We start from the raw sequence: 10,505 nt of genomic DNA on the forward strand, positions 1-10,505 counted from the left end.
CCTTGTTGAACGCATATCATTATATTTCACAATTTTTTTTATTTTCCAAATATAATTAATTAGTCCAACGAACCGTTCGGTCCATAATGCGTACCGCGTACCGAACCGAAAGCCTCGTACCGAACGGTTCAATATGAATACGCGTATCGTTACACCCCTAATATATATATATACACACACACACATTACAGCAGAACTGTTTCCAACACTCATAATAAATCATCATATTAGAATGATTTCTAAAGGATCATGTGATAGACCGGATGTCACATGTGACACTGAAGAATGGAGTAATGATGCTGAAAATTCAGCTTTGCATCACAGAAATAAATGATAATTTAAAGTATAATAAATTGAAAACAAATTATTTTAAATTGTAATAATATATCACAATATTACATTTTTTTCTGTATTTTTGATCAAAAAAATGCAGGCTTGATGAGCAGAAGAAACTTCTTTCAAAAACATTAAAAATAGTAATGTTTCCAAACTTTTGGCCTGTACTGTATCCCCCCAAAACTGCACAACTGTAGAGTAAAACATTAATAAAAAAGTGATAATAAAAAATGCGTCTTAAAACTGATATGATTGTACAAAATCACAGTCTGGGGACTCAGAACAACTGCTAACATTAAGTTTAAGGTAAAAATAACTGCCATGAAATTATAGTATCTTACTCCTATGCAATAAATTGTTCATTCACTACATCTCTTTACCTCTGTCTTTATCCTCTTCTCTTCTTTTTGGCACTGTATCTATCGCAGACTATGCTCATTTATAATGTGTCATGTAAATTCGGCCTTCCGTCACAATCAGGAAACTTTCACCGTGTCTAGAACAGGCGCGAGCTGTCAGGCCCGTTTCTAAGAGCTGTGTGTTAACAAAAGCAGTGCTGTCTACATTGGATACGGCGTCGGGCACGCTACACAACAAATTACCAACAACTGATCGCGCGCGCTCTGTTTCTGACGCACTTCAAGCACTCGATGGGCAGTGGAAGATTGAAGAGGACTTCTTTTTTTTTTTTTTTTTTTTGCTTTATTTGGTAGTAATTCGAATTTATGGTTTTTAAATAGTAGCCTATTATAAAAAAAAAATATGTAAAAAAAAAAATTCAATCGTTCACTCATTCTGGCGCCCCTATGGATGAGTGGCGCCCTTAGAATTTGCCTATACCGCCAATAGATACCAAGTATAGGTCTCTGCGGAACAAATAGGGGGCGTTTCCCATACAGATGGTTGGTCTGGGAACGCCCCCGGGAGCGCCCCGTTGTAAATTTAGATTAAAACATTGCCTTGGCGCCAATTGAAATACACGGGACAATCACGCCGAAGAGTTGCTGTGTCGTTTTCTGTACCTCCAATAAACTAACAAATTATGAAATTAAGTTCTACATCCTTGCTAATAAACATACAGAGCCGGAAAGGATGACAAAATGGCTACAAGCAATAAGTTGTGAGGATGATCAAGGGAAGTTGTGGAATCCCAAGACTAACTAAGCATACGTGTGCAGTCGGCATTTCATCACAGGCAGGCTATATTAACATCGTGTTCATTATTAACGTTATTAAAACGGTGTAAGGTTGTTTCAGAAAGTGGAATGCATATATAATTAGCTTTATCATTCTACCTGAAGCTAAACTATGTAACGTTAGCCTAGTGTAGAATATAAACCCACTTAAAAAAGCGTGTGGACACGTAAAAACTTAGTTTTGTGTCAGAACTTTTACACTTTCATTCATAAATTCACCCCGTCTGTGTTTGCCAAACGATTGAATCGCGGAATCCAGTCAAAAATAGAACTTGCTGTATAAAGCAGAACGTCACGGAATTTGGCTATTTTTGAACGAATACATCTACAGTAGGGCTGTAAAATTAATCAAATATCGATATGGACTAGTGTATATGAATATTAAAGTTAAAAGAGACTACAATTGTTCTACGTGTCTCTGGGAATGAGCGCTCAATATGTGCATTTTTGTCATTCAAATACAGGCGATGTTCGCAGTGTTTTCCCCCACGCCGACTCCGCCCTCACCACGCCCCCAGCTATGACTAGATGCCGACTGTATCTATGCCGGGGCCGGCCCTGCTTAGACCTTTCCAATGATATATAGTTTGTCAAGATTAGATTAGATTGCTTTGTTATATAGTGAAGTAAATGTAGGCGTCCCGTATTCGGGACAGGGTGACAGTTAAAGGGTTTAATGTGCAATAATAAACGTTATTATTTTCAGTTTACCATTTTTTTTCTTGAAATTTTTTACATTAATATACATTCTCAGAAATTTATTTGAATGTAAAATTGGGTTACAATTAACAACCGTTTTATAGCAGTTATTAAATGAAATAATGTAGTTTTCTTTTTTTTCAGAAATGTGAAGCTTAGCACAGGTCTACTGTTTTACGTTTGCAACAGAGCTGTAGATCACAAATAACGCATTCATGATATTATTAAACTGGCTGCATGTCTTGGTTTACTTGCAAATTTGGCAAATGCAAATACTTTCAACACAATAAAAGGACTCAGTGTAATGTCCATGAAAAACTTTTAATGTTAATGTCTTGGTACGGGGCATAAAGGTTTACAACAAAATAATTAATCAATTGAATCAATGAGATAAACATGAAAAAGTCAACAGAACCACTACAGGTACAGCATTACAAACTAGCTTCTATTGCTAACAATAAGAGCTTTATTATACAAGAGATGAATGATGCCACTATTTACTATTGAACGCATTAGCTCTTTTTCCTCATTCGGAGCGCTGAAAACTGTGCATGCGATAAATCAAAGAGCATAAAAGAGAGGTATATTACTTTAACTCACATAAAGTTATAAATTCAGATCTGCAGTCTTTATCACACCATTTATATTGACCTTTCACCTTCTCTAAGGCAGCACAGTGCTGGGACACTTGATGTTCTGGTGGACTTCCTTCTTTCCAGTTGGTCCAGTTTCCCACACTGAGCCCATTGTACCAGATCCAGAATCCGAAAAGTCGACTCTGTCTAAGCCCCACCCACACTGGCTCTGAAATATTCTGTCTTTTTATTTCTCGCTCCGTTTCTATCTGATCATCCTCCGACTCAATGCGCAGTAGTCCAGAAAAGTTACTGCTGCAGTAATCCAGAGCTTCCTCCCAGGACATTTTACCCAGACTCACATGAATGAAGCTTTCTGAAGAGAAGGAAAGAAAAGAAAATATTAGTTAGATGCATTGATTCCTTGAAACATACGGTAGGCTTTGAAATGTCGAATTCTGCCCCACCCTCCAAAAAAAAAAAATTATAAAAATATATATATACTTGAATTTAAGGGGCATATGGTGTTAAATCTGAATTTTGCACACAAAAAAAAAAAAAAAAAAATCAATACAGGTCTTGTCTTACTGTAGCAAAAGGCATGTTGGACAATGTCTTTATTACTTTTACTCCAATTCCCATCTTGATTCAAAAATATATAATCTCCGCTCAGTTCTCCTACATAGTTTCTGTAAGCTGATTGTCCTCCATCAGACCATTCCACACTGTCCTCCAGCAGGCCGATCCAGAAAGGATTATTACTCTCTTTTCCTTCATTCCATACCTTTTCATTTTCCTCTTCATTACTGATGCTGACTAAATCAGTGTGATTCTCTCTGCAGTACAGCTGAGCCTCAAACCAGGTTTTCGTTTGAAGGATTAATTTATATAACGCTCGCTCAACATCTGTATGGATGCAAGAATATGTTATATATTTTGTTTACTTATATTTAACTATTTACAGGGTAGTATTTTATTACCTTGCTTATAACACATGAAGTGTCTTGTCACAGTACATGTGAGAAATTCCCAGTCTCCATCTGCCTTCATAGCAGCACAGCGTGAATCCGTATAACTTGTAAAGTTTCGGCCAAATGTGACCTCATCACCATTTGACCATTTCTTACAGTGACTATTTCCTATCTTTGTACCAATCCATCCACTAGGGTTGGATCCATCAGTAATATTAATGAGCAGTGTCATTAATTCTATATTGTCTTGTTGGTCATAAACTGTGGCGAGGGCAGTGTAGTTTGTTCTGCATTCATTCACTGCAGCATCTCTGGTGAATCTTTCACTTGTTAGTAGGAATTGTCTTAGTCGTCCTTTAGAATTTGAAAGAGGAAAAGCTGAGGAGAAATGTTGAGTTTTTAGCACCATACCATCTAATGGAATACATGCTGGAAAACATATGTGCCATTTTAATAGTAAGTAATCAAAATCCATTTGTGTTGCATGAGGAAAACAAACAAGCAAACTACATTTCAGACAAAGTTAAATACTCACCCCAGAGAAGCAGCAGCACAAGCAGCGACGTCATAGTGATGCTCAGTGTCTTTAAATCAGTCTCTGCTGTTAATCACAGAATCTGTTGTTTTCCAATAAACCATAAAAAAAAAGATCACATAATATAACATACACTAAATGGAAAACAATTTAATTACAGTATTGTGCTCAGTCCAATCATTAAGTGTCTGTACAATATAAAGACAAGAACAATTAATGTGTTTTAAATGTAAATTATACTCCAAAAGCTCACCTATCAGGCAAAATACATATCAAAAATTATAGAGAGAGAGAGAAGTATGTCTTTACTAAAAATATATTCAAGGGGCTCTAATGTACTTAAGTAAAAAGTATTGATAGATGAATGTTTGTTTTGCAGTTTTATAAAGGCTATATCATAAAATTGTATGTATGTGTATATATATATATACTGTTTTGTCATACTGTCAAAATACCTGGGGTTTTCTCTAAATTACCAATAAGGAAATACTGAATATAATAAGGAAAATATAATTATGTGTTCATAATGATTTTTTTCTTCTCAAACCTTCCCTGTGGTGTAAAACTACCCCTGGCCAAATGCCCCCAGAAGGCATCACTTCCCACTTTGGTCATTACTGTAGTTACCATGTCCTGAACATCACATCCTTTCCTTTTTTCCTCAGATAATCTATCTAGGTGGTTGAATAATAATATACTTGGACTTTATTTTTAAAAATTACCGCAATTTAGCACCAGCAAGCTCTAGGGATAAATGCATAGCATTTTAGTCAAACTGCTAACATTACAGTAGCGGGGGAAGATGAATGTTATTTTATTTAATCCATGTTATTTTAATGTTTTTTGACCATAGAGACTAAAACATAGAGACTCTGGTGTTAATGTATCTGCATTGAAGCATTTTTGGGAAAGTCATGGCCTAATGGTTAGAGAGTTTGACTCCTAATCCTAAGGTTGTTATCTCAGTCATGCATACCACGACTGAGGTGTCCTTGAGCAAGGCACTGAACCCTCAACTGCTCCCCGGTCGCCGCAGCATAAATGGCTGCCCACTGATCTGGGTGTGTGTCCACAGTGTGTGTGTTCACTGCTGTGTGTGTGCACTTTGTATGGGTTAAACGCAGAGCACAAATTCTGAGTATAGGTCACCATACTTGGCTGTATCCTATGTCACATCACTTTCACTTTTAGTGGGCTTAAACAGATCTGATTTGACAGCTCTGACCTAAAAATTATTTTCAGTTACAATAATTAATCCTAAAATACTACATTGTAACTTATTTTTAACAGCATAAGCCGCGCGCTCACATGACCTCGCCGTTCCACAACCACTTGCACTAAACGGTTCATTTGAATCAGTCAGCTGTCAACTCCAGAACAGCTGCAATCGAATCATTCTACAGTAATTCGCAAATGAGTCGTTTGGTGCGATTTGCGATCCAGATTAAAAGGTTCATTGAAAACAATCAGTTTGTTCTTGAATCAGAGAGTAAAGTACAGATACTTGAAAAATGTACTTAAGTATAATGAAGTACTGTAAACTACTCGGTTACTGTCCAGCATTGTCTACACCTGATGTGTAGGCTATGCCTTTTTGAGTTATTTCGTCAATGGGTTCAAGTTGTCTTTTAAAGCTGAGCAGTGCAGACATTGCGTTATGCTTCTTCCATAAACCAATAAATTCAAATCTGCAGTTTTGAATTGAAAAAAAACATACGTACTACTTCCTGACTACCATCGTCTGTTTCCATCCATCCAATGTTTGCATAAACGTACTGTACTGCCATAGTCAAATATCAATATAATCTATTATGTGTCCATATTCAAATGCACTTGGCCCTACAATGTCCAGTTCTGATGTGCTTCAACTAATGCACAACATCTTGAACTTCATAAGTTAATGTTTGAGGAATTTATCTGAAAAGTTATGATCATTTAAAAAGTTTAACTAATATACATCACCATACTCCCCTAGCTGATTGATAACTATAGGAATTGCATTTTTGTGTGTGTGTGTGTGTGTGTATTAGTTTTCTAGCCTGGTAATACAAAAAAAAAAAAACTTAGCTATTATCTAATTAAATATGCATTAGTTTGCAAAAGAAAAGGAAAAACAATAACAAAATATCTGAACACTGGATAAAGTCAGGTTAAAAATTTATGTAATTTCGTTGACATTTCAGTGTTTATATATAAATAAAGATGTGTATCACAATTAAAATCTATAGACACAAATGGATAAAGTGCAATAAAACAATTACTTAAATGCATACTTTGGATGTTTTCATCCTGATATTTACTACTGACACACTACAGCAAAACATAGAAATAACTGACTTAAAACCATTTTGTTGGTGAAAATAATAGTGGCCTAAGACTTTGCATATATATATATATACACACACACACACACATTAGGTACAATTAAATACTTACTCAAGAGAAGAAGCAGGGAATGTAGAAGTACAATGGTTAGTTTATTTTAAACCAGAATCTTATATTTTAATACATGGTATTAGTGTTATTCACATGGTGTGATGAATCAAGCTAAAGAAGAAATGTTGGTTTTATCTGTTAGTTCTAAGAGGAGTTGGATGCCCTGTAGCATTGACATCAGTCATCAAGAAGTGCTTCGAACGTCTAGTCAAATAGATCCACTGATGGCGCCATTGCAATGGCCATTCACTCTGGCCTGGAACACTTGGAGGGAAGAGACACCTATGTGCGGATGCTGTTTGTTGATTACAGCTCTGCATTTAACACCATCATCCCTACCAAACTTATAGCCAAACTAAAAGATCTGGGTCTTAACAGTCACTTATGTAACTGGGTCCTGGACTTCCTGACTGGCAGACCCCAGGTGGTTAGAATTGGCAATCACACAATCCTCCTCACTTACACTCAGCACTGGTGCCCCACAGGGATCCGTACACAGTCCTCTCTTGTACTCCCTGTTCACTTACGACTGCTCTGCTAAGCATAGCTCCAACATCATCCTCAAATTCGCTGATGGTACAACTATCCTAGGTGTTAAAAAGGTCCGCTGTAATTGAGCTTTCATTTTAAAGTGTTCTGCTGATCAGCCAGTGTTTGAATGTGCTGTCAACTCAGCAACCTAAAGACACTATGCTCCGACCATTTCCAGCAGGTGGCAGTGATTAGCATTTGGTAGAAATAGCCCGAAATAGCCCACTCGTGGACTCCAGGAATTCAGAGAGAGAGAGGGTCATGTTCCCATTCACATCAATGGAGAGATAGTAGAGACACTTAAGAGCTACAAGTTACCTGGGATTCACATCTCTGAAGATCTTTCCTGGAGCATACACAGAGACCATAGTGAGAACAGCCTGTCAGCGTCTCTACTTCTTGCGGAGGCTGACCGGCTGCATCACTGTATGGTACGGCAACTGCTCTTCTTTGGACCACAAAGCTCTTCAGCGAGTTGTGAGAACAGCAGAGCTCATCACTGGACATAAACTCCCAGCCTTACAGGACATCTATCAGACTCGCTGCTTGAGAGAGGCTCACAGCATCAGCATCACTCACCCCGCTCATCACCTGTTTGCCACACTGCCATCTGGCAGGCGCTTACGATCCATCCGAACACGGACAACCAGACTGAAGAAAAGCTTTTATCTTCAAGCCATCAGGCAGCTATCCTTCTTCTAAAACCTCTTATGTTCATCTTTTATTGTACTTGCACTTTTTAATATTCCCTCATGTAGCTCTTTGACACCCTACAATGACATTTTGGACATTGCTCTACTCTGAAATACAAAATCAGAATATGTGTGCTGCCCTTATGTTTATCTTTTATTGTACTTGCACTGCCACTTTAATTTTCTGTCATGTAGCTCGGTGACAACCCTACAATGACATTCTCCACATACATCTATGTCTGTTTATGTCCTGTTATTGTCACTGTATGTCTGAGCCTCGTCACAAGCATTTTAATTCCCAGTTTCCCCAGTGTTAACTATGCAAATGACAAATAAATGGCTCTTTGACTGATCAGTGGATTAATCCTAAATAATAAATGTAAGAGAATGTAAAAAATTGCTCAGTAATTGCAGAACTTTGTGAAATCTGACATCATTCTAAATTCATTATGATCTTCTGTTATTAATTAAAAGCCTAAAGACTTCTCATGTGATATATCTATTCTAAATGGTACAATACATTTTTAAATATCAACTTTTAAAAGAATCTGCTCCAAGAGGAATGCATCAATAAACAAACAAAGGATAGGCCATGTGATCAGATATTTGCTTAGACAAAATAATAGGTTAGTCAAATGTAATTTTGTTTTGTTAAGTAATAAAGGTTCATTATAAAACAGAGATAACAAAGCTGCTTCTTACCTGGGGTGCGATTCCCGTACAACGACGCAACTCGCAGATTAACCCCCACAGTACGATGAATCGTTATGGAAATCGTTATGGAGCTAGTCACGACTGTTTTTACCGAAACCATAGCACCTGTGTCGCAGATCCATGGTTCAAACTACGATGGTTTGAGGTGTCGTTCTTCTTCTTCTTCGATCTAATGGCTGACTGGAGTTATGAGCACATACCGCAACCTACATTAATGTGGTTTTATTTTCTCTTTTCTTCGACTCGAATTACGCTTTTGAAATTACGTTACGTAATAACGAATCATTCATTTGTTCTGCAATACATTACATACATACACGGAGTTAAAAATGTGCCAATGTCCCAATGTCAATAATTTCACAATTTCATATAAATACTATTTCTTATTTAATATTGATAAGCTACTTAACCACAATTGAAAAAATATGGGTTTTGAAAAAAACTGTGATGTACTGTTGTGGACACCTGTTGCTTATTTTGATCAATTTTTCCTATTTAAATCTCCTTGCCATTCAGTATGTTAATGAAAATTACAGGAAAACCCCAATTTTCAAAACATGAAATTGCAGTTCTTTTTGAGGAGGTGGAAAATAATAAAGTCCAGCTATTTTCAAAGCTGAAAAATAGGCAAGGCAAGTTTATTTATATAGCACATTTCGTACACAATGGTAATTCAAAGTGCTTTACATAAAATAAAGTGATATAATAATGAAGAAAAATAATAACAAGAATAAAACAAGCAATTTTAAAACTTTTACAATTAGAGTCTAATGAGACTCTAGAATAAATACTAGAATAAATGATATTCGCTGAAATTGTGACTCTGGCCAATTTTATTATTAGGCCTCAAGATATAAGAAGAAAAACTGATCAGCTTTAATATTCTGACCAGTGTTTAGAAATCACACGGAACAATATGAAACTGTTATGCCAAAATATGCAAATTTGTTAACCTGGTCATAATAATCTCATTTGTTAGAAATACAATAAAAATGACAAACCCTTTCAATATTTCACAATTTAGTGAACCTCAAGGTTTCCTAAACATGTGTAAGTCTCTACACATAATTCGATGTCCATTCATAAAAAAAATTTAATCTCACTTTAGATACACAAACCTACAGAATAACTACAAATAAGTTTCTGATTATATATATAAAGTTAGCAATGCATTTTATTATGCACTGAGTCCTAATTAGTCAATGTGTTTAATTACACACAGTTCTGTAATATTGTACTTACACAACAAGAGTTCATATAGTTAAATATGAATTAGATATTATTGCATTATAGATAAAACACACCTCCAGATCACAAATAACGCATTCATGATATTGTTAAACTGGCTGCATGTCTTGGTTTACTTGCAAATTTGGCAAATGCAAATACTTTCAACACAATATTCACAATAAAAGGACTGTATGGAATGGAATGTTCATGAACAACTTTTAATGTTAATTCTTGGTACGAGGCATAAAGGTTTACAACAAAATAATAAAACGAATGAATCAATGAGATAAACATGAAAAAGGCAACAGAACCACTACAGGTACAGCATTACCAACTAGCTTCTATTGCTAACTATAAGAGCTTTATTATACAAGAGATGAATGATGCTCTTTTTCCTCATTCGGAGCGCTGAAAACTGTGCATGCGATAAATCAAAGAGCATAAAAGAGAGGTATATTACTTTAACTCACATAAAACTCTAAATTCAGATCTGCAGTCTTTATCACACCATTTATATTGACCTTTCACCTTCTCTAAGGCACCACAGTGTCGGGATACTTAATATTCTGGTGGACTTCCTCCTTTCCAGT

At 36.1% G+C, this 10,505-nt stretch overlaps 1 protein-coding gene across 2 annotated transcripts; it reads right to left on the minus strand.

Moving 5' to 3' along the window:
• Positions 1 to 2,533: 2,533 nt before the first annotated feature.
• LOC132098311 (C-type lectin lectoxin-Lio2-like) lies at positions 2,534 to 8,853 on the minus strand. Of its 2 annotated transcripts, XM_059504453.1 has the most exons (5): positions 8,674 to 8,853; positions 4,313 to 4,394; positions 3,787 to 4,155; positions 3,395 to 3,712; positions 2,534 to 3,182 (listed from the first exon to the last, which is right to left on the minus strand). In XM_059504453.1, exons 2-5 carry the CDS (start codon positions 4,344 to 4,346, stop codon positions 2,818 to 2,820), a joined length of 1,086 nt encoding a protein of 361 aa, XP_059360436.1. In that variant the 5' UTR covers positions 4,347 to 4,394; positions 8,674 to 8,853; the 3' UTR covers positions 2,534 to 2,817. The 2 variants fall into 2 exon arrangements, with proteins under 2 accessions (XP_059360436.1, XP_059360437.1); XM_059504454.1 differs by lacking the exon at positions 3,787 to 4,155.
• Positions 8,854 to 10,505: the final 1,652 nt, after the last annotated feature.

Source organism: Carassius carassius, chromosome 22, assembly GCF_963082965.1.
Source record: "Carassius carassius chromosome 22, fCarCar2.1, whole genome shotgun sequence".
NCBI lineage: Eukaryota > Metazoa > Chordata > Actinopteri > Cypriniformes > Cyprinidae > Carassius > Carassius carassius.

Excerpts from the sequence above, each read along its gene's own strand:
- LOC132098311 (XM_059504453.1), bottom strand. The coding sequence starts at position 4,346 with ATGACGTCGCTGCTTGTGCTGCTGCTTCTCTGGG. Across the intron at positions 3,713-3,786 it reads CTTCATGTGTTATAAGCAAG|ATGTTGAGCGAGCGTTATAT; the intron begins GTAATAAAATAC and ends GCATCCATACAG. Across the intron at positions 3,183-3,394 it reads CCAACATGCCTTTTGCTACA|AAAGCTTCATTCATGTGAGT; the intron begins GTAAGACAAGAC and ends CCTTCTCTTCAG.